Source organism: Heterodontus francisci, chromosome 24 (genome assembly GCF_036365525.1).
Source record: "Heterodontus francisci isolate sHetFra1 chromosome 24, sHetFra1.hap1, whole genome shotgun sequence".
In the NCBI taxonomy this organism is placed as follows: domain Eukaryota; kingdom Metazoa; phylum Chordata; class Chondrichthyes; order Heterodontiformes; family Heterodontidae; genus Heterodontus; species Heterodontus francisci.
Genome location: NC_090394.1, coordinates 69,244,514 through 69,268,541, shown reverse-complemented (window position 1 = coordinate 69,268,541; position 24,028 = coordinate 69,244,514). Strand labels below are relative to the sequence as shown.

The 24,028-nt window shown below is 42.7% G+C and overlaps 1 protein-coding gene across 2 annotated transcripts in view; it reads left to right on the top strand.

The window, feature by feature from the left end:
* The first annotated feature begins 729 nt into the window (after positions 1–729).
* The window catches only part of slc5a10 (solute carrier family 5 member 10), a 146,271-nt gene continuing 122,972 nt past the window's right edge, over positions 730–24,028 (top strand). For both annotated transcript variants that reach the window (XM_068056510.1, XM_068056509.1), the window contains exons 1-5: positions 730–860; positions 12,708–12,779; positions 14,439–14,543; positions 21,237–21,296; positions 21,405–21,509. In XM_068056510.1, coding sequence (XP_067912611.1) covers positions 750–860; positions 12,708–12,779; positions 14,439–14,543; positions 21,237–21,296; positions 21,405–21,509 — 453 coding nt within the window. In that variant the 5' untranslated portion in view covers positions 730–749. The remainder of the gene's footprint in view (positions 861–12,707; positions 12,780–14,438; positions 14,544–21,236; positions 21,297–21,404; positions 21,510–24,028) is intronic.

Below are 24,028 nucleotides of genomic sequence, written 5' to 3'. Positions count from 1 at the left end.
TGCTTTTGTATTTACCAAAGGAAACATTGTTGAATGAAGTTAACAAGCCAAAGTTGGTATTAGATCTTAATAGACCTGTTCTTTAATTTACAAAGGCATAATGTTGAACACGAAGGATTATGTAATTGACTCCTGATGACAAGTTACAATGTGAAAGCATTGATTTTCTATTGAATAGAGCAATAATTGTTGTACCAATTGTTGCACAAGAAATAAAAAACTACAAATGCTGGAAATCTGAACGAAAGACTGAAAGTACTGGCAACACACAACAGGTAGATCACCACCTGAAAAGACGTTATTTCTTTTGTGTCGAGATCCTCCGTTGAAACCGGGAAAAAGGAAGCTTCCTTTTATGCTACTGAGTGGCAACCAAAAGTTGCAAGGTTAGGAACAAACCAAGAACATTTAGAAAGAGTTCTCTAGTTAATAGTTAATGCAGGTCACATGGAAGCTGATGCATCAAGTGTGAAAAACAAACTCTTACAGTGTTTGGTAATGGTGTGATGTACTTTTCTGTGTATTTACAGGGATTCCTGTCACAGTGATTAAAAGCTTTGCTTTTTTAATTGGGGAACAAACATGCAATTACCACATGGATGGCACCTACCTTTACTCCCAATGGCTCATTGGGTTAATGCGCTATATTTGATTAATGTTCGATTTCCTATGTTAATCAGTTACTTCATTGGCAATCAAAGTTCGTACAATATCAGTTTGCTTCATCATACAGAAGCTCAAGTGAAACAATGGAGGTGAACAGAACTGGCGGCTATTACCTCTCCGCACAGTCCTTCAGCATCTCTGATATTATAGTAATCGTGGCGTATTTTGTGCTGAATGTGTTTGTTGGAATATGGGTAAGTATTCAAGTTAATTTTCCCATAACTGTTAACTATGGGCTTGTTGGCAATTGCTTACTAATCTCTACAGTCTGACTCAATTTTGTACTTTAAATGCTGTCCTATTGACTGAATAGGGAACCAGCAGAGTAAATCCTGGCTGTAGATTTATCTTGAGATTAGTTAAAACCCATCCATTGGATAAAGGATGTGTAAACTTCACAGTCATTAAAAATTCAGTGAAGCAACATTTAATTTCTCATTTTTATACTTGGTGTGATTAAATTATCTGTCTGCATCCTCAATATATGGAAAATTTTGATTTTCAATCTTTGAAACCATCGGAGATACGTTAGGCATTATTACTGTTCAGAATTAAGTTGAAATTTTATCTTGATTTTTTAAAAATTGTTCCAACCATCCACTAGGTTTTAGTGCCAGACTGATGTTCATATGTTGCACAACTTTCTTCTGTTAAATATGGAAGAAAACAAACTTCTAGTTGTCCAATTTCTGAATTGTTTAAGAATAGTGCCAGTGGCTACAACACTTGTATATAATTCAGGCCATCGGCCTCTCTGAAGTGTTCGCTATGACATTAATCGAATATTTTGCCTGCTGTGTAATGGCAGAAAGACTTAGAATCATAGAAACGTACAGAACAGATGGAGGCCTTTTGGCCCATTTTGCCTTCGCTAGCTCTTTGAAAGAGTAGTCAGGCCTAGCCCACATCCTCGCTTTCTGTCTGTATCCTCATTCTCAAGTACCTGTTCAACTCCTTTCTAAAATTATTTATGGAATCAGCTTCCACCACTTTTATAGGTCCATCAGTCCAGATCCCAACAACCCTCTGAATGAAAAAAATTCTCCTCACCTCTCCTCTAGATTTTTTGCCAATGATCTTAAATCTATGACCTCTGGTTATTGGCCCACTCTTCAGAGTACATCGTTTTTCTTTATCTTGCAACTTTTTTACAGGGACCTCGAGACTTCCCGACGCACATTACAGCCGAGGAAGTACTTTTGTGTCATCAAACAGCTTTGTTCCTGTTTACTGGAGAGTATTGGGATTTGAAGTAGCAAAAACAAAAGTAACAGCTTTCCTTTATAACAGGAGATGCGTAAATGGAGGGCAGATCATTTTACTTTGCCTGTGAACCTCAGCTCTTTTTTTTTGCTGACTGATAAAAGGGATACAGCCAATAGTATCCCATTCAGCAGCTTTACTCCTTTTTGTTTTAATGACATGCCTGATTAAATTGCAAATGCAATGACTGGGAGGCACCTTCAGGATCCCCAGCACTCAAATAGTCACTGTCTATTTTTTAACTTGGGTTTTATTTTTCCCATTTTGTTTCCTGTATTTGGTGGGTGCTGACTCTTGCCAAGGTACAGTTTAATAGCTGTCAACAGTCACGGCAGAATGATAGCAGAGCTGAGAGGGTTAAATATGAGAACAGGTTGCATAAACTTGGCTTGTATTCCCTTGAGTATGGAAGACTGGTGGGCGATCTGATCAAGGTTTTTTTAAATGTTAGAAAGGATTTGATAGGGTGGATACAGAGAAACTATTTCCTCCGATGGGGGAATCAAGAACAAGGGGGCAGAGTCTTAAACTTAGAGCTAGGAGATTTAGGAAGGAAATCAAGAAAAACATTTTCACACAAAGATTAGTGGAAATCTAGAACTCGCTCTTCCAAAAGGCGAAGGATGCTGGGGGTCAGTTGGAATTTTCAAGACTGAGATTGACAGGTCAGGGCATCATGGGATATGGAGCTAAGGTGAGCAAATGGATTTGAGGCACAGATCAGCTATGACCTAATTGAATGGGGGAGCAGACTCAAGGGGCTGAATAGCCCTTACGTGCTATTGCCTAATTCGTGCTACTGCCCAAGACAAGTTTCACCCCATAGTCTACTAAAGTCTTGCTACACACTAAAACAATTCCCATCTCTCTCCAGACTTCATTTCCCTTTTGAAAACTTCTGAGTGGGAATCAATTTGTGAAGAATGTTACGACCACGTGGGGCGATGTGGGTGGTTCCCACTGTTCAACTCCCCACCTGATTGCAGCAAGTGTATTTGTATTAGAGTTTAGCCCCTTGGTATTCTATTTTTCAAATAAAGGGACAGTGACAGATTTTCTTGAAGGGTTTAAAAACAGAAAGTCAATTGTTTATTGATCAATATGACTTATCCGAAATTGTCACAACCACATCCATTCATGCATTCGTTCACATACAAGCACACAAGACAAGACAGATAGAGAAGGGGGAAAGGAAGGTGATTTTTGAAGGGTGGGGGAAAGTAACGATAAACCTGTTGAATTCTCTTGGCAATCAAGTTCTCCATGGATGTGTGCCTGAGATGATTGCAGATTTCCCTCTTAATTGAAGGTTCCGTTGAAGATGGGGGGTTTCTTCTGGCTCTCGCTGCTGTGTTATGGATGTGGGATTCTGCAGCAGGGCATGTGCTTTCTGGCTTGGCCAGAGCACAAGCTTTTAGGGTGTTGCTTTTCTCTCTCTCTCTCTGGCTGTCCTTTTTTAAGGCAAAGCTGTTATCTCTCGCCTCTTGTTAGGAGACACAGTGGTTTCTTTCCCATGGTGATTGCACAATGGCCCAGGACGTGGTTACTTCACACCTTCTTTGTTTCAGAGGAAGACATTCAATTCTGGAATGTTTTAGGATAGGTGAAGGATGGGTCCCATTGACACCTCTTAGCTTTGAAGATTTGTCCTTTGTCTTTGTCAGACTGTTTGAACGCACAAAAGGCCAATTCCTTTTTTCTTCGGTGGCCATGTTGGACCATTACTCACTTTTTAAAATAAAGGTTCTTTTTTAAAGACACAGTCAGTTTTTCATAACTCGTCTGAGTTAGTCCATGATTGTTGTATCATTGCACTTCATGTGTGCGTGACAAGCGGAAAACTGTATTTAGTAGCCTACCATGGAACTAATATAAAATGCTGACTCCATGGGCCGAATTTTTATTTGGCTGCAGAGGGGGGCCAGCAATTTCCTGCTACCTGCTAGCGTGCCAGTTTGCCAGCATGTTCATGCCTCTGGGCCATTTCTGAGCAGGCTGGATTGGGTAGCCAATCAGGGCACTGAATGGGCCTATTAAGGCCACTCTGCTGACACTGACTGGAATTTTCCAGTCGGCATGTGGGCCCCCTACTGATACCGAAACCCGGCCAAGGGATGGTAGCAGAACAGGGAGCCTGTGTTCCATCCTGCAGAAAGACCCTCCCCAACCCCACCTACCCTTCCTGCCCCCATTGGACATCCACAAGATGACCTGGCAGCTGTAGCCTCTTACAGAGAAACATAGAAAATTGGAGCAGGAGTAGGCTTTTTGGCCCTTTGAGCCTTATGCGCCATTCATTATGATCATGGCTGATCATCCAACTCAGTAGCCTGTTCCGGCTTTTGGCCCCATACCCTTTGATCCCTTTAGACCCAAGAGATATATTTTATTTATTTATTTAGAGATACAGCACTGAAACAGGCCCTTCGGCCCACCGAGACTGTGCCGACCATCAACCACCCATTTATACTAATCCTACATTAATTCCATATCCCCTACCACATCCCCTCAATTCCCCTACCACCTACCTACACTAGGGGCAATTTACAATGGCGAATTACCTATCAAACTGCAAGTCTTTGGCTGTCCCGGCAGAAACCCACGCGGTCACAGGGAGAACTTACAAACTCCGCACAGGCAGTACCCAGAATTGAACCTGGGTCGCTGGAGCTGTGAGGCTGCGGTGCTAACCACTGCGCCACTGTGCTGCCCCATCTAACTCCTTTTTGAAAATATTCAATATTTTGGCCTCAACTGCTTTCTGTGGTAGCGAATTCCACAGGCTCACCACTCTCTGGATGAAGAAATTTCTCCTCATCTCAGTACTGAAAGGTTTACCCCATATCCTTAGACTATGACACCTAGTTCTGGACTCCCCCACCATCGGGAACATCCTTCCTGCATCTACCCTGTCAAGTCCTGTTAGAATTTTATAGGTTTCTATGAAATCCCCCCTCACTCTTCTGAACTCCAGCGAATATAACTCTAACCGACTCAACCTCTCCCCATATGTCAGTCCCGCCAGCCTAGGAATCAGTCTGGTAAACCTTCGCTGCACTCCCTCTTTGTATTTATAAATTTGTAAAAGGTCTTCGAAGGTCATCTTGAGCCCTTGTCTCTTTCTCTTACCTGCATTGGCAGCTCCCTCCTCTGACAGTGGGGCTGCTGATCTTTCAGTGCTGGAGGGCCTCCTATTGGCCTTCCCCCCTCGAGAGCCTACTGGCTGGCCTTAGTTGGATGGGGCTTCCAGAGGCAGCCACTTAATTGGCCGCCTCTTCCAAAATTGCTTCCAGGGTCCCACCGCCGGCAGTGCCGGGTTCCCAACCCGGAATTCAGCCTCGAGTTGGTATTGGGGCACTGGAACAAAATCCAGCCCTGTAACTCATTAGCAACAACAGCAACAATTTGCATTTAAATAGCACCTTTAATGGAAAACATCTCAAGGCTTTTCATAGGAGCATTATCAAACAAAATTTGACACTGAGCCACTCTGAGGTATTAGGATAGTTCAGCACAGACATGATGGGCTGAATGGCCTCCTTCTGTGTTTTTCTATGTTAGCAGAAGAAACTAAATTTAAATGTTAACAATCAGCACTTTTCTCTTCCCCCAAGAAGCAAAAATGATGAATTCTATACAGCTGTTCCTCCTTCCTACTTCCTCCTATTTCAAATGTATTTATAAATTGTGGGAGACCAATGGATGACTAATGTATCCAACACTTCCTATATTCACATAAAATGAAAACATAACTGCAATCACCAGCAAATATGGAATAAAAGCAGAAAAAGCTGTCAATGCACAATAGGATTAAAGAATGGTGTCTACAGCTGAAACCCTCATCTGTCCTCAGTCTCTGTAGATCCTGACAGATCTACTGCACCATACCCTTTTTTCAGTGTATTCATGCAAGTTTTACCAGTCAAATGAAAGACTAGTTGGATATTAGTGAGCTGTGAGGTTACAGATTGTGAAAGTTTCTATGTTTTTTTTCTTTCTGGAACAAAGTTAAACATAGCAGGTTTATAAAAATGCCAAAACCTTTTGGTTTCCAGCATTGCTTTGTATTTTTCAAATAAATGTAATTCTGAGTAAAGAAAAGAAAGACTTGTGTTAATAAAGCATCTTTGCATCAGTATTCATCAAAGAGAAGAACTTGATGGATGATGAACCTAGGGAAGGGAGTGTAGATAGTCTCAGTCATCTCATTATCAAAAAGGAGGAGGTGTTGGGTGTCTTGCAAAGCATTAAGGTAGATAAGTCCCCAGGGCCTGATGGGATCTACCCCAGAATACTGAGGGAGGCAACGGAAGAAATTGCTGGGGTCTTGACAGAAATCTTTGCATCCTCATTGGCTACAGGTGAGGTCCCAGAGGACTGGAGAATAGCCAATGTTGTTCCTTTGTTTAAGAAGGGTAGCAAGGATAATCCAGGAAATTATAGGCCAGTGAGCCTTACGTCAGTGGTAGGGAAATTATTAGAGAGAATTCTTTGGGACAGGATTTACTCCCATTTGGAAACAACCGAATTTATTAGCGAGAGGCAGCATGGTTTTGTGAAGGGGAGGTCGTGTCTCACTAATTTGATTGAGTTTTTTGAGGAAGTGACGAAGATGATTGATGAAGGAAGGGCAGTGGATGTTATCTATATGGACTTCAGTAAAGTCTTTGACAAGATCCCTCATGGCAGACTGGTACAAAAGGTGAAGTCACACGGGATCAGAGGTGAGCTGGCAAGATGGATACAGAACTGGCTCGGTCATAGAAAACAGAGGGTAGCAGTGGAAGGATGCTTTTCTGAATGGAGGGATGTGACTAGTGGTGTTCCACAGGGGTCAGTGCTGGGACCTTTGCTGTTTGTAGTATATATAAATGATTTGGAGGAAAATGTAGCTGGTCTGATTAGTAAGTTTGCGGACGACACAAAGGTTGGTGGAGTTGCGGATAATGCTGAGGATTGTCAGAGGATACAGCAGGATATAGATCGTTTGGAGACTTGGGCGGAGAAATGGCAGATGGCGTTTAATCCGGACAAATGTGAGGTAATGCATTTTGGAAAGTCTAATGCAGGTGGGAAGTATACAGTAAATGGCAGAATCCTTAGGAGTATTGACAGGCAGAGAGATCTGGGCATACAGGTCCACAGGTCACTGAAAGTGGCAACGCAGGTGGATAAGGTAGTCAAGAAGGCATACGACATGCTTGCCTTCATTGGTTGGGGCATAGAGTATAAAAATTGGCAAGTCATGCTGCAGCTGTACAGAACTTTAGTTAGGCCACACTTAGAATATTGCGTGCAATTCTGGTCGCCACACTACCAGAAGGACGTGGAGGCTTTGGAGAGGGTACAGAAGATTTTACCAGGATGTTGCCTTGTCTGAAGGGCATTAGCTATGAGGAGAGGTTGGATAAACTCGGATTGTTTTCACTGGAACGATGGAGGTGGAGGGGCGACATGATAGAGGTTTACAAAGTTATGAGCAGCATGGACAGAGTGGATAGTCAGAAGCTTTTTCCTGGGGTGGAAGAGTCAGTTACTAGGGGACAAAGGTTTAAGGTGAGAGGGGCAATGTTTAGAGGGGATGTGCGAGGCAAGTTCTTTACACAGAGGGTGGTGAGTGCCTGGAACTTGCTGCCGGGGGAGGTGGTGGAAGCAGGTACGATAGCGACTTTTAAGAGGCATCTTGACAAATATATGAATAGGATGGGAATAGAGGGATACGGTCCCCGGAAGTGCAGAAGGTTTTAGTTTAGGCAGGCATCAAGATCGGCGCAGGCTTGGAGGGCCGAATGGCCTGTTCCTGTGCTGTACTGTTCTTTGTTCTTTGTTCATGACCTCAGGATGACCCAAAGTACTTTACAGCCACTGAAGTACTTTTTGAAGTGCAGTCACTGTTGCAATGCAGGAAATGCAGCAGTTAATTTATGTACAGCAAGATCCCTCAAACAGCAATGAGGTAATAACCAGATAACCTATTTTTTAGTGATGTTGATTGAGGAATAAATATTGGCCAGGACACTGAGGAGAACTCCCCTGCTCTTCTCCAGAATAGTGTCATGGGAACCTGAGAGGACAGATGGGGCCTTGGTTTAGCGTCTTATCCAAAAGACTGTGCCTATGACTGTGCAGCACACCCTCGGTTCTGCACAGAAGTGTCAGCCTGGCTTATACACTCAAGTCTCTAGAGTAGGACCTAAACCTACAGGCTTGAATACTACTGTTGTGGGACGACCTTAAGAGCAGACCACCTTAACAGCTGTAAGTGAAGGTAACTGGAGGAAGCGATGTCATGTCACACATGACCGTGAGTTGTGAGTGTAGCCCGACAGAATGAGATGTGTTTAGATGTGGCTCGTGCAGTAACTGTTTGTAAAGATATGTTCCAATTAAGGTATAATAAAAACTCATGTTTTCTTTGGATATTACTTGTAGTACTGTGAGTCTTACAGTAGTTCACATATCAAAGGAACAAGTAATATTACAACTACTACTGAGCCACGGTTGACACTGATTAGTACATAAACAGTGCTGCTGATGACCAACTTCTCTCCTCCTTCAGGACCCCTAGCCATATAAGAGATCAGGCAGGCTGACTTCATCTCAGACTGTTGCTCTGAAGCAGCCACTAGGAGTGGGGTGGAAGGAGCCTGAGGATTCTTGGCCTGTGATCTTCACACTCATTGGGCTGGATTTTGTTCTCCCCCAGGTGTCAGGTTCCGTGGTGGGAGGGGCCTGAAGATGGCTCTGGATGAGGCCCACCACAGACCTCGATGCGGGGAGGGCCTGGCCCGATCCTCCCGGCGACAGTGAGACTTCCTGATGGCCCCCCGCTGGGTGATGGGACCACAATTAACAAATTCAAATCAATAAAATGAATACATTTAAACAGACTTACCTGCGCTCTTGAGGGCCCGCCATGATTTTTGGCACAGCAGCTGGCATTCCTGCATCCTCAGATCCCCGTTCGGAGAAACGCGGCACCACACTGGTGGGGAGGGGGGAGCAGGTAAGTTTGTCAGTGCAGGAGGAGGGGGGGTGGGGTGGGGATGGAGTCAAATAAATGTAATGGGTGTAGGGGATGGTGGGAAGGGTAGAACCTTAAACCTTGTGCAATTTGTGGGGGGTGAGGTCAGATGTAAAAGGTAAGTGTTTTGGGGGGGGAAGGGCAAATAGTTATTGTAATTGTTATTAGGCGGGGTGGGAAAGGGGCGTTATAAATTTATTTCATTAATTTTGGCGGTTACTTCTTTAAAAATTTTAATTTACCGACAGGGCTGGCTGCCCATAAAAAATGGTGCCAGCGCCTGAGCAGCTGACGCCATTGCCGGCAACGGATAGCCCGCCCCTCCACATGAATGTGGGGGGGGTGGGAGGGGTGGCAGGCTGCCCCAGCAATTTAAATGAGCCGCCGTGTGGGAAATCATAGTTGCTCTTTGGTATGTGGCCAGCATGGGCAGGCTGCCATTTTTTGATCTCCTCACCTCAATGGCTTTCTGGCAGATAATTGGCACTTGGCATAGGGGGCGGGGGGGAGCTGTTGGCTTGAACCAGTGTCCAAAAACACTGTGCTGCATCTGGATCTCAAGTCCATTTACCTACCTTTGATCCACATTCCCTTGATGTCCGTAACTAATAGAGATCTGTCGATCGTGGCCAGGAAAATTTCAATTCACCCAGCATCCACAGCCTTTAGTGGGCGAGAATTCCACATTCCCTGCCACTTGTGTGAAATGATGTTTCCTGATTTCACACCTGAATGGCTTAGCTCTGATTTGTGATGTTATTACTTTTAACAAAAACTTCAGCTTCAGGGCATTGTACATCTTTATCTCCAGAGTATTCCCTTAACAGGTTTCCATAAAAGTAGGTGAAATATGAATTTTCAATTGAGAAATCTACAGGAGAATGACCATGCTGAGAGTGTAACTATCTTCCCTCTCCCATCCACATTCCTTGATGGTGTTGCCTATCTAATGCCAGGGTATAGTTCCACAGATGCTGATGGTCAGAATGCACCTTGATCAAGTGACCCATATTCATATATGAATCTAAACATTGAGCATCAGTGAGTGAATCAACTGTGGGGAGCCTCACAGGTGTGCTGATGGGGTGAGCTGAAGTAGGGTGGGAGGAGGCTCATGTGGAGCATAAACACCAGCACGGACCAGTTGGGCCAAATGGCCTGTTTCTATGCTGTAAATTCAATGTCATCTTACTCTGGTGTAGTCAGTGATACAGCACAGAGAGGGAGCTCTTCCAGCAGACCACTTAGGCAGGCAGTTAATCTGTACTGTACTTCTAAAAACGCTACGTCTGGACATAACAGTGAAACATTCAAGTAGTTTGTGAAATTTTATTTGTTGAAAGGTCATCTGTCAACACATGGGACACTCGCTGTCTTTCAAGAGTAGTCAATTTTTTGAAGCTGGAGGAGAAAATATTAATTACGCACTGACAGATCCACTTGACCTGCAGCATGTACTGATGCACAGACCCCTGCTCACTAACTATAGGACAAATGGAGGTTATTTTGAAACCAAGACCATTTGTCCCATTTAATGTTACTTGATTTCAACTATTTATTTGATATCCAGGTTATACCATTTAATTTCTCTCATAGTTCACCCTCTTTTTCCCAATTCTCTCTCATGCATTCCATCCCCTCTCCACCTCCACTCAGCCTCTCTTCTTCCCTATCTCTCATTGTCCCAGTTTAATTCCTATGCTCCTTTTCTCCTTCTCATTCGCTCTTTCCCTCCCTCTCTCCTCATCTATCTTATTTGCTCCCCTCCTTGTCTCATTCCACATCTCTGTTTCTATTCAAGTATGCAATATTTCCACTATGTTTTGCAGCTGTGACTAGTTTGTCCTTCAGTGCAAAGGGGAGGGTTAGAATCATAGAATGGTTACAGCACAGAAGGAGGCCATTTGACCTGTTGTGTCCGTGCTGGCTCTCTGCAAGAGCAGCTTAGCTAGTCCCACTCCCCACCTTCTCCCGTAACCCTGCAAACCTTTTCTCTTCAGATAATTATCCAATATTCTTTTGAAAGCCATGATTGAATCTGCCTCCACCACACTCTCAGGCAGTGCATTCTTGATCCTAAACACTAGCTGTGTAAAAATGTTTTTCCTCGTGTTCCTTTTGGTTCTTTTGCCTTTCACCTTAAATAGGTGTCCTTGGTTCTCGACCCTGCCGCCAATGGGAACACTTTCTCCCTGTTCAGACCCCTCATCGTTTTACATCTACCAAATCTTCTCTCAACCTTCTCTAAGGAGAACAGACACAGCTTCTCTAATCTGTCCTCCTAACTGAAGTCCCTTATCCCTGGAATCATTCTTGTAAATTTTTTCTTCACCCTCTCTAATGCCTTCACATCCTTCCTAAAGTGTGGTGCCCAGAATTGGACACAATACTCCAGCTGAGGCCAAAACAGTGTTTTATAAAGTTTCATTATAACTTCTTTGCTTTTATAATCTATGCATCTATTTATAAAGACCGAGATCCCACATACTTTATTAACCACTTTCTCAACCTGCCTTGCCACCTTCAATGATTTGTGCACATATACTCCCCAGGTCCCTCTGCTGCTGCATCCCCTTTCGAATTGGATTCTGCCTGAGTCTGTTGAGAAGCTCAGAGCTGGTGTGTCTTCCTTTCTCCCTCTATTCCCTCTTCAATCAATTTCTGTGCATTGTGGACTAGGTTAAAGAAAGCAAGAAAAGACTTGCATTTATATAGCACCTTTCACAACCTCAGAACTTCCCAAAGTGCTTTACAGCAAATGAAATACTTTTTGAAGTATCTGTTGTAATGCAGGAAATGTGGCAGCTAATTTGTGCATGGCAAGGTGCCACAAACAGTAATCTGATAATGACAAGATAATCTGTTTTAGTGATGTTGGTTGAGTGATAACTATAAACAAATAATTCCCCCGCCCATCTTTGAAAGAGTGCCATGGTATTTTTATATTCACCCGAGAGCGCAGGTGGGGCTTTGAGTTAATGTTTCATCCAAAAGACAGCATGCCCAGCAGTACTGCACTGGAGTGTCAGTCTTGGTTTTTATGCTCAAGTCTTGGAGCAGGACTTGAACAACAAACTTTGCAACTCAGAGGTCAGAGTGCTTCCCACTGAGCCACAGCGGACACTTTTAGTAAGACGCTAATAAAATATCCCTCCCCAATTGACTTTCATTATTGTTTTAATTTTTTTTTCCAGGAGCCTATCTAGGTACTTATGAAATGAATGTAAATTGTTGTGTTATGTGGCGTTAAAATACAATGTGCATATTGTGCAGAGCCCAGGTATTGCAGCTTTAAATGAGTCCTCCAGCCTTGCGATCCTCCGAGATAACTGCATTCCTCCAATTCTTGTCTTTTGAGCATCTCTGATTTTAATCGCTCTGCCATTGGTGGCTGCGCCTTCAACTGCCAAGGCCTCAGGCTCTGGAATTCTCTTTCTAAACCTCTCCACCTCTCTCTCCTCTTTTAAGACACTCCTTAAAACCTACCTCTTTGACCAAGCTTTTGGTCATCTGTCCTAATATCTCCTTATGGGGCTCGGTATCAAATTTAGTTTGGAAATTGCTCCTGTGAAGCACCTTGGGATGTTTTACTATATTCAAGCTGCTACATAAATACAAGTTGTTGTTGTTAATGAAATGTAGGATATTCTTGTGGACAGTACAAATTAGCTGCTGCAGCTGCAGAATGTTCTTTATCTTAGCAACATCTTTCGAAATTTCCATCCAGCTTAATGTTAATTTTTTTTCTTTTCAGTCCACATGCAAAGTAAGCAGGAACACACTCAGTGGATACTTTCTTGCCGGCAGAAATATGGCTTGGTGGCCTGTAAGTATTGACTTAACCATTTCCACTTAAAGTTAAAATGAGGTTGATTCAGACAGCTGCCAGCTTTAGGCACAAGATGGCAGTCCTAGTAGCTCTGGCAGTAAAATGTTGGGTTGCTGGTTAAAGAACTTCAGCTTAGCCTTGTCTTAGCTTTTGACCGTTACTGTGTGGTCTGCTGGATGAGGCACCTTGGCAGAATGACTTGGCTATGTCCCACAACAACTTGCATGATGTCAACTTAAGATCTGCTCGGCCAGCGTGTAATAATTATTGACGGGGCACATAGTTTGTGAGGCGAACCAAACCAGAGGTTCAGCCCTTTTATCTACCCAACCTCAATGGGAATCTACTCCACTCTGATGCATCCAATTAATTTATCAATGGCTTACTCTCATTTTGCTGTTCAGTGTATCGGATGACTTTTTTTTTTAGATCTTCCTGTAATTTAATGAACATCAGGAATTACTATTACCATGAAGCAGCAATATTTGCAATTTCAATGCTGTTCTTAATAGAATGCCATTAATAGGGTAGGGCTGTTTAAATTGTGTTAGAGACAGCAAGCCAAAGGCCGTGGCTGGTCTGTAAAAAAATACATTGGGAATAACCCAATATTTATTTATAAACTGTGCACAAAATAGAAACACCAATGATTTCAGTGGTTAAGTGTGCAGGAAGGGATTTGCATTTATATAGTGCCTTTCATACATCCTAAAGCACTTTACAACCAGTGAAATACTTTTAAAGTGTAGTCACAGTTCTAATGTAGGAAACTTGCACAAAGCAAGGTCCACACAGCAGCATTGAGATAATGTCCAAATATTCTATTTTAAGGACAAAGTTTGACCAGGACACAAGAGAGAACTCCCCTGCTCTTCTTGGAATATCTCCATGGGAGGACAGATAGAGCCTTGGTTTAAGTGTTCTCATCTAAACAATAGCACCTCTGACAGTACAGTATTTTGGGCTTAAGTCTCTGGAGTGGGACTTGAGCATATAACATCCTGACTCAGAGTGAAGAGTGCTACCACTGATATTTCACCAGCATGTAATGTCTTAGCGTGCTAAACGAGGGCCACTTCCTCCCAATCTCAACCATGACAAGGTGGAGAGGCCGTCATTCATCTGTAAGGATAAGGGAAAACCAACCACTGCCGCATCGTCCAGCGGACATTCACAGAGGAGGAGCAGTGATGGTGAAGGCCATCTCTGCTAATGATGCGTGTATGGCAGGAGGTGACTCTAGGAGGAGTGAAAATAAAGTTTAAAATGTTACAAAGTAAATTCTAAATTAATGACTCAAATTCTTACAAAGTGTTAATTTAGCATGCACCCTGGGACATTTTCTGTGTTAAAGGTGTTATATTGTTACAAGTTGGTATAATTAGTGATTTTTAAATGGATTATCCTTCTATTGTCAGCATAATTTCTTTTGATGTAAATAACCCTGGGCAGTTGTCACCCAATATACGATATTGACTTAACAGGCTTGGATCCTAAATAGTGACGTTTGACTGTAAAGAAACTCTGAACTGCGTCTCGTCAGTCTGGATGCAATGCATGCTTTGGGTCTTTAGATGGCACCCACTAACCATTTTCTAGAAGTCCAACATAGCAATCCTTCTCATGGGCTCACCCTTTTCCATCTCTCCTTTACAGATTGGGGCTTCGCTATTTGCCAGCAGCGAAGGTTCTGGACTGTTTATTGGCCTGGCTGGTACTGGGGCAGCTGGAGGAATTGCTGTTGCTGGATTTGAGTGGAATGTAAGATTAACATTGATCTACAAAAATCACAAGCTAGCCATTTTTTTTCCTCGAGTGGTGGTGGGGCGAAAATCTGTTTCATTGAATGGTGACAGCACAGAAGGAGGCCATTTGGCCCATTAAGCCAGTGGCGGCTCTCTGCAAGAGTTACTTAGCTACTCTGTAGGACCCTCTCCCTGGTCTAAAGGTTCTGGCCTTTACTCTGGGTATCAATGTCACACAACAACTTGGATACTGTTCCACTAGCTGTGGTAAACCTTTATTATACCACTAAGCAATAGTACATACTTATGATAATACTGGTTGCTTAGGAACATAGGAGCAGGAGTAGGCCATTCAGCCCCTCGAACTTACTCCGCCATTCAATAGGATCATGGCTGATCCTTAATCTCCAATCCACTTTCCCACCCGTATCCATATCACTTGATTCCAAAATCCAAAACTCTTATCAATCTCAGCCTTGAATATACTCAATGACTGAGCATCCACAGCTCTCTGGGGAAGAGAATTCCAAAGGTTGTTATTCTTTTTTATTTATTTTTGCTTTTATTTTATTCTATTACTTGCCACTTCTCAGCCCAAGCCTGGATATTGTCCAGGTCTCGCTGCATTTCTACACGGACTGCTTCAGTATCTGAGGAGTCGCAAATGGTGCTGAACATTGTGCAATCATCAGCGAACATCCCCACTTTTGACCTTATGATTGAAGGATGGTCATTGAATGAAGCAGCTGAAGATGGTGGGCCATCTGGTGTCAAATTCATGATCATAAAGGAGTGAACAACAAAAATGTCACAGCTAAGTTAGCTTAATTTAACTCAGAGCTAGTTTATCACTAGGCCCAATCACAGCCGACATACTGATTGGTATACAGAGGTAGTAAGTGGTTTCTGCTTTTATTAGATAATGGTCTTTGGGCAATATAGAGTTGATTTCCTTGATGGGCTAGATGTAGTAAATCTGTGGAAGCACTTAAAATGAACAATTTATGATTTTATTGCACTCAGAACACACAGCCCTATATTTGTTCTTCTCGACTTATAAAGTGGTAACTCAAAGACAATAAATGTGATATTCTTATAATTTAGGGCCTTATTAATCTAGCATTGAAAGATAACAGGATAGCTACTGCATTTATCATAATGGGAAAACCTTTTACATTCAGCTGTTTGCCGTATCCATTGTACAGACTGACTACCCCAGTCTGGCTCGGATTGAAAATGAAACTCTTAGAGGGCTTGACAGGGTCATTGCTGAGAGGCTGGTTTTCCCTGGCTGGAGAGTCTAGAAGCAGGGGTCATCAGTCTCAGGATAAGAGGTCAACCTCCTCCTAAAGTCCCCAGCATCACAGATGCCAGTCTTCAGCCAATTCGATTCACTCCGCGTGATATCAAGAAACAACTGAAGGCATTGGATACTGCAAAGGCTATGGGCTCTGACAACATTCCGGCAACCTGTGCTTTAGAACTTGCCGCGCCCCTAGCCAAGCTGTTCCAGTACAGCTACGACACTGGCATCTACCCGGCAATGTGGAAAATTGCCCAGGTATGTCCTGTACACAAAAAGCAGGACACGTCCAACCAGACCAATTACTGCCCCATCAGTCTACTCTCAACCATCAGTAAAAGTGATGGAAGGTGTCAATCGGCACTTGCTTAGCAATAACCTGCTCAGTGACGCTCAGTTTGAGTCCCAACAGGGCCACTCAACTCCTGACCTCAATACAGCCTTGGTTCAAACATGGACAAAAGAGCTGAACTCAAGAGGTGAGGTGAGAGTGACTGCCCTTGACATCAAGGCAGCATTTGACTGAGTATGACATCAAGGCGCCCTGGCAAAACTGGAGTCAAAGGGAATCAGGGGGAAAACCTTAAAGTAGTTGCAATCGTACCTAGCACAATGGAAGATGGTTGTGGTTGTGGAGGTCAATCATCTCAGCTCCAGGACATCACTGCAGGAGTTTCTCAAGGTAGTGTCCTAGGCCCAACCATCTTCAGCTGCTTCATCAATGACCTTCCTTCAATTATAAGGTCAGAAGTCGGGATGTTCGCTGATGATTGCACAATGTTCAGCACCATTCACAACTCCTCAGATACTGAAGCAGTCTGTGTAGAAATGCAGCAAGACCTGGACAATATCCAGGCTTGGGCTGATAAGTGGCAAGTAACATCTGCGCTACACAAGTGTCAGGCAATGACCATCTCCAACAAGAGAGAATCTAACCATCTCCCCTTGATGTTCAATGGCATTACGATCACTGAAGCCCCTATTATTAACATCCTGGGGGTTATCATTGACCAGAAACTGAACTGGAGTAGCCATATAAATACCATGGCTACAAGAGCAGGTCAGAGGCTAGGACTCCTGTGGCGAGTAGCTCACCTCCTGACTCCCCAAAGCCTGTCCACCATCTACAAGGCACAAGTCAGGAGTGCGATGGAACAGTCTCCACTTGCCTAGATGGCTACAGCTCCAACAACATTCAAGAAGCTCAATACCATCCAAGGCAAAGCAGCCTGCTTGATTGGCACCCCATCCACTAACATTCACTCCCTCCACCACCGACGCACAGTGGCAGCAATGTGTACCATCTACAAGTTGCACTGCAGCCACGCACCAAGGCTCCTTAGACAGCACCTTCCAAACCCGTTACCTCTACCACCTAGAAGGGCAATGGGCAGCAGATGCATGGGAACTCCACCACCTGCAAGTTCCATTCCAAGCCACACACCATTCTGACTTGGAACTATATCGCCGTTCCTTCTGTCACTGGGTCAAAATCCTGGAACTCCCTTCCAAACAGCACTGCTGGTTTACCTACCCCATATGGACTGCAGCGGTTAAAGAAGGCAGCTCATCACCAAGGTCAATTAGGGATGAGCAATAAATGCTGGCATAGCCAGTGACACTCACATCCCAAGAACAAATCAAAAAAAATTTAGGACAGAGATGAGGAGAAATGTCTTTGCTCAGAGGGTTGCGAATCTTAAGAATTCTCTACCCGAGAGGGTTATGGATGCTCAGTCATTGAGTATATTCAAGACAGAGATCCATAGATTTTTGAATACCAAGGGAATCGAGGACAGGCTGGAAAAGTGGAGTTGATGTAGAAGATCAACCATGATCTTACTGAATGGCAAAGCAGGCTCGAGAGGCGAATAGTCTGCTCCTGCTTCTATTTCCTTATGAAACATTGTGGGAATATTCTATACCTTCTCCTGCAAACTCAGATTAGTGCTTGCTAGTGCTCAGGTTTCCCACAGTTTTGTTCTTTCATGTTCACAGAATTGTTATAGTGCAGAAGGAGGCTATTTGACCCATCATGTCCACACCAGCTCTCTGAAAAAGCAGCTCCATCAGTTCCATTCCCCTGCCTTCTCCCTGTAACCATACATATTCTTCCTTTTCATATAACAAACTAACTGGCCAGCATTTGTTCTCCATCCCTAATTGTCCTTTTAACTGAGTGGCTTGTTAAGCCATTTCAGAGGGCAGTTAAGAGTCAACTTGTGGGTCTGGAGTCACATATAGGTTAGACCAGGTATAGATGGCAGATTTCCTTCCCTAAAGGGCATTAGTGAACCAGATTTTTTTTTATGACAATCGATGATCACATCATGGCACCATTACTGAGACTAGCTTTCAATTCTAGATTTTTATTATTAATTGAATTTGATTCTACCAGCTGCCATGGTGGGATTTGAACCTGTTCCTCGAACATTAGCCTGGGCTTTTGGATTATTTAGTCCAGTGACATTACCGCTACACCACCATCTCTCCCAAGCTCTGCTTGGAGTTATCATTCCCAACCACCTTCAAATCCTTTCCTCCCTTTCCAGAACTTTCTAGCTTCCCAGAATGCCAGAACATTGTTTGCTTTCCTTGCTAAAGTAGCTTCCTCAAAGTAGGATTTTTTCACCGCACACTCAATACTTCATTTATGCTCGCCACCATGATTGAATTACTTGGTGCAAGGCTACTCGAATTGTAAATTTACTTGATAATTCTGTTCATGGCATATATTTTATGTGATTTCAGTAACTGGTTTTTAGAAAAACTGCTGATGTGTATCACCTAAGGCCATATGACATCAGTGTTACTTCCCAGTGCTACACCCATAAATCACTTGATAAATCTTGAGCAATACTCTTTCTTTTAGAAAAGTAATTCTTTTGGGTGTTACTATATCAACTCAACCATCAGTAAGCTGTAGGCAAAAACCAGTCTTGTTTTCAGCACATGTAGTATTTCTCTAAGTCATGTACTTGCTGTTTGACGAGGAATCATTTGTGCATCTGTTTCCACTCATTCGGGGTAATTTCGACTTTGGGTTATAGTACAAAACAGGCAATATTGGATCAATATTTCCAATATTGGGGATGCGCAAGAAAGACTTGCAGTTGTATAGGACCTTTCACAACCACCGGACTTCTCAAAGTGCTTTGAAGCGTAGTCACGGTTGTCATATAGGAATGAAGCACCCAACAAGCCTCCAAAAACATCAATGCGATAATGACCAGATAATTTATTTTTGTGATGTTTATTAAAGGATAAACATCAGATAGGACACCAGAGATAACTCCCTACTCTTCTTCAAATAGTGCCATGGGATCTTTTACATCCAATGTGAAGAAAGACAGGGCCTTGGTTTTAACATCTCATCCAAAAGACAGTACCTCCAACAGTGTAGCACTCCTTCAATACTGCACTGGAGTGTCAGCCTTGATTTCAGTACTCAAGTCCTACAGTAGGACTTGAACCCAGAACCTTGTGATTCAGAAGTGAAAGTGCTACCAACTGAGTCACAGCTCAAAATTAAAATAGCATAGAGAACTGGGGGTGTTGTAGGGCTGGAAGAGATTACAGAGCCCCTTTTGTGTTAACGTGGATTTTAAAAAGACTCCACTGTGTGCACTCCAGTTGCACCATTCTTTCCCTATTGCACTGTATGAGCCCAACAGAACCACATCCGACCCCGAGCCCAACCCTGCCCGAGTCTTTTCATTTTTTCCCGCGTCCAACCTGACCCGACCCGACCATCAGTTAACCTACCATCCATTTTTCACTTTGTTGCTTATCTGCACAAGTTTAAAATAACAGTAACAAAACCACATTTCTAGTCCAAAAAGTACACTAACATTGGAGCCACTTACCAGAGGTGGTGATAGAGCGTGTCCGACCCCTCCCGGCCCGACCAGACCCGACCCAAGCCCGAATGCTGGACCAGGAAGTGCGACCCGACCCAAACACAACACATGTCATCGGGTCCCATCGGGTTCGGGTCAGGTAGCCGGCCTTTTGGTGAAAGGCGTGTTGCAGAGTTGAGCTCCACCTGCCCTGGCCCCAAAATGTGCCAGTCCTCCAAAGTGTACCTCCTTCTGCACCCATGGAACCTTTCCCACTCCCCGCATGGGTGTCTAAATGAAACAGCTAATTTGTGCCAAATGCTGGAAAGTTTAAAGGTGTAAATTCCTGCTCACCTAAAATTGGCTTTCATGTCAATCTCTGCAGGAGGTAGAGAGAATCACAGATGTTATTAAACTAAATCCTCTTGTACTGCAACAGGAACATTACTGACCTTTCAAATCAGTCCAAATATAAAGTGCACAGTCATATATACTTGAAAAGGAAATATTTGCGGGGTAATGGGGCGATAAAACAAGGGAGTGAGACTTTTTCGGAGCCAGCACAGGCATGATGGGCTGAATGGTCTCCCTCTGTGCTGTATGATGCTCTGACTCTATAGTCTGGAGTTTCTGCTCAATTGTGCTGGATTTTTCAACACGAATTGCTTGATTGTCATAACTGTCACAATAAGCGCAGAATTTTAACTACAAATTGCGTTCAATGCAAATTGGATTTCTACGATCTTTCGCACTAGTTTTAAAATCATTGTGCTAGAAACAAGCCCTTCCCTCAAAACCGGCCATGCCCCTTGTGGTGAATGAATCACTGTCGGGAGTTCCGCCAATTGTGCTTGTTAACAGCCCTTTGAGGAGGCGCCAAAAATTAAGTTGGAACTTTAGGGCCCAAGGACACAAACAGATGCATTTTAAAAGGTTTTGAATGTATTTTTTCAAAATTTACTCAGAAACTGACAACTGTACTCCCAATAAAACTAGAAAATAGTTTTGTATATTTTTAAAAAGTCACTTTCAGTCGTTTAAAAATGGGTTACTCACAAGTGGAGGATTGGCAGTGTAATTTAAAAGGTGATAAACCCATTTTCAGCTATAATAACCAAACTGCACCAAGTTACCACGCTATACACATATATATATATATATATATATCAAGGAATATTTTAAAAGGAATTTTTAAAAAACAAGAAACACTGGAAAACGCTGCCCAATTACAGTGGTTTCATGCAGATTCTACCTTTGGCGATATGCAAATAAGTTTGAGCAGAGACTTGGGGGTTGGGGGAAGAAAGCATTTTATAAAATGGTGCAATTGTGGGTGCAACAGCTAATTGCACTCTAAGTGGAAACTCTACCCCTGTATGTTTAATACAATAAGCAAATGGTCATCTTCTATAATAAAAACCAAAAATGCTGGAAATACTCAGCAGGTCTGGCAGCATCAGTGGAGAGAGAAACAAAGTTAACTTCAATGACCTTTCATTCAGTCAACTGTTATAACTGAATAATAATCTATGCTGGTCAGAGTCTTACCCTGTCATTGTCTTAACAGGCCACCTATGTGCTTTTGATGCTTGCTTGGGTATTTGTACCTGTCTACATATCATCTGGGGTAAGTACATCTGGTGCGTCTCACAAACACCTTAACAGAAGATTAGCGAATCGATGGATTCAACGTAGCTATATTTATGCTAACATGTCTTTTTCGAAATATTTACAGATAGTGACCATGCCTGAATACCTTCAAAAAAGATTTGGAGGGGAAAGGATTCGGATGTATTTATCTGCGCTGTCACTTCTGTTGTCTGTATTTACAAAGATATCTGTAAGTCAAGTTTCGGTTTCCATTTTTGTTTCTGTATGTGGTTTTGAAGTGGTTGCAGGAACTTTTTCTTCCATCTGAGAGGGCAGACAGGGCCTCAGTTTAACATCTTATTCCAAAGCTGGTACCTCCAATAGTGCAGCTCTTACTCAGTGTTGCACTGGGAGTATCAGCCTAGACTATGAACTCAAATTTCTGGAAGTGGACTTGAATCCCCCACTATCTGACTCAGACTTGACAGTGCTACCAACTGAGTCAGAGCATTTTGTAGAGATTGTAACCAAGAGAAAACTGAACGTCCCTTTCAAAAACGTTGGGTCAGGCACCAATGAGTCGGATCAGGCAAGTGTTGTGAAAAGGTAAAGGCACGATTTGCCAGGGCCTGATGTTTGTGAACTCCACAGGATGTTCTTTATCCAATACAACAGATCTGCCATGAAATTCTGAACAAGATATAGTCTTCAAAGTGCAATCACAACCTTTTTTAAAATATTATTTTCTTTTCGAATATGGGTTTCTGCAGTCAACTGCATGGAATGGTTTCTGCTATTAAACCATCAACCCTGAAATGACACCAGAGGACATGACCAAACCAATGCTTAACGGGTTTGTCCAAAACTCCCCTCTCCCCTGTTTCGTACAGGCATTGACCGATGTTAACCCATTTACCTTAAGCAGGGAGTACCTCTTCTGAAATAGCAGAGCGAGGAATTTCGGATGAAGGCCTTAAGAGGGGTGAAATTGGTCTGCGTCAACAGTGTGAAATGGGTTTGTGGGCAGCCGAGTTTTCACCGCGCTTGATCTTCTTTCCACTGAAGTTCCACAGAATGATAGCCCAAACTCTTTTTGGAGACTTGCTTTCTTGTCCTACTCGGTTTGAAATTAAAAATCTGGGCAATATTTTCTGAGGCAATATAAAACCGGCCTGGTGAAAAATTATCTGCTAACTTGCTATGAGCTCATTTTGCACTGCTGGCCTAGAGCAGTATTAACCGCTAATTACCTACAGTCTCTTTTGTCACAATGTAATTTGAACAGCAACAATACTGGTACTGTACGATACAACATGGATAGCAGTGGCAGTTTTATTTCACTGCAGGTTACAGCGAAATATTGTACGCTGATAAAGAACATGTTTTTTATTAAGAATTCCATTCAAAACAGTCCAGGGTCATCTGGAGGACTGAAAATGCATGACTGGTGCCTGTCAAAAGTAATAGTTAACTCCAGACAGACATTGTGCTACTGAAAGGAGCTTTGGCATTCCTGCACCATAGCCAATTAAGAACAAAGACAACACTACTTCAAGAATTGGTTGGCAAATCGGTGCTTGCCTCACTTCAATATACTAGGGAGTGACATTCAACTTGTGTGGTGAAAAACGGATGATATTGACTCAGGCAGCCCATTTTTACACCCTGCTTTTCCATTGACTTCCGTGGTATGTAAAATGTCTGCCGACTCACCTTCACCCCACTTGTGCTCCTGTCCAAGAGGACACTCATTCTGCTGCAAAAATCTACATCAGTCAGACACTTCTTTTTCTTCTTTAGAACAACTGTTGTGCAATAAACGTCGTGGTACTGGCAGAGAATGTCAAAGTGATTTTGTGTTGATCTAGCAATATTTAGCACATTATGCCGGTTTTAATATGTTTGGATTGTCCCTGTCAAGGCAACTCTTTGATCCAGCTGCTTTAATCTGTACAAACATCTCTGAATTCATCAGGGAATTGCCACACCTTGTTGTGAGAAATTGTTACGGGGGTGGAAAGGGGAAAGGTGAGTAGACAGACACACCTTCTAGAAATAATATCGCACTTAAATCATTTTCTTTCGATCCCGTTCAGCATGGCACACCCAGACATATTAAGACCAGTCTCAAGTCAGGATAAGACTCTCCAAATTAACCATTATCATTGCTTATTCAGGCCTGATATATCTGCAGTGTTAGCTGTCAATTGTTAACAACTAATTTCAGTACTATTATCTCTTGACTTGGTGCATTATCAGATGCCTTTCCTTTCACCAATGGCACCAAGCAAGGCTGCATAATGGATTAAAAGCAAAATACTGCGGATGCTGGAAATCTGAAATAAAAACAAGAAATGCTGGAAACACTCAGCAGGTCTGGCAGCATCTGTGGAGAGAGAAGCAGAGTTAACGTTTCAGGTCAGTGACCCTTCTTCAGAACTGGCAAATATTAGAAATGTAAAAGGTTATAAGCAAGTAAAGTGGGGGTGGGACAAGAGATAACAAAGGTGAAGGTGTAAAAAAACAATGGGTAAGCAAACTGAACAAACTAAGATGAAATAAAATAAAATAAACACAAAAAAATTTTTTAAAGGAAAAAGAAAAATATAACTAAAAATAAAAGGTTTTTTGTGTTTATTTTATTTTATTTCTTCTTAGTTTGTTCAGTTTGCTTACCCATTGTTTTTTTACATGTTTGTACTTGTGGCTATTCAATTTTCAGTCCATTAACACCCTTTCTGTGCTAATGCTTTGTCTTTCAACACACCA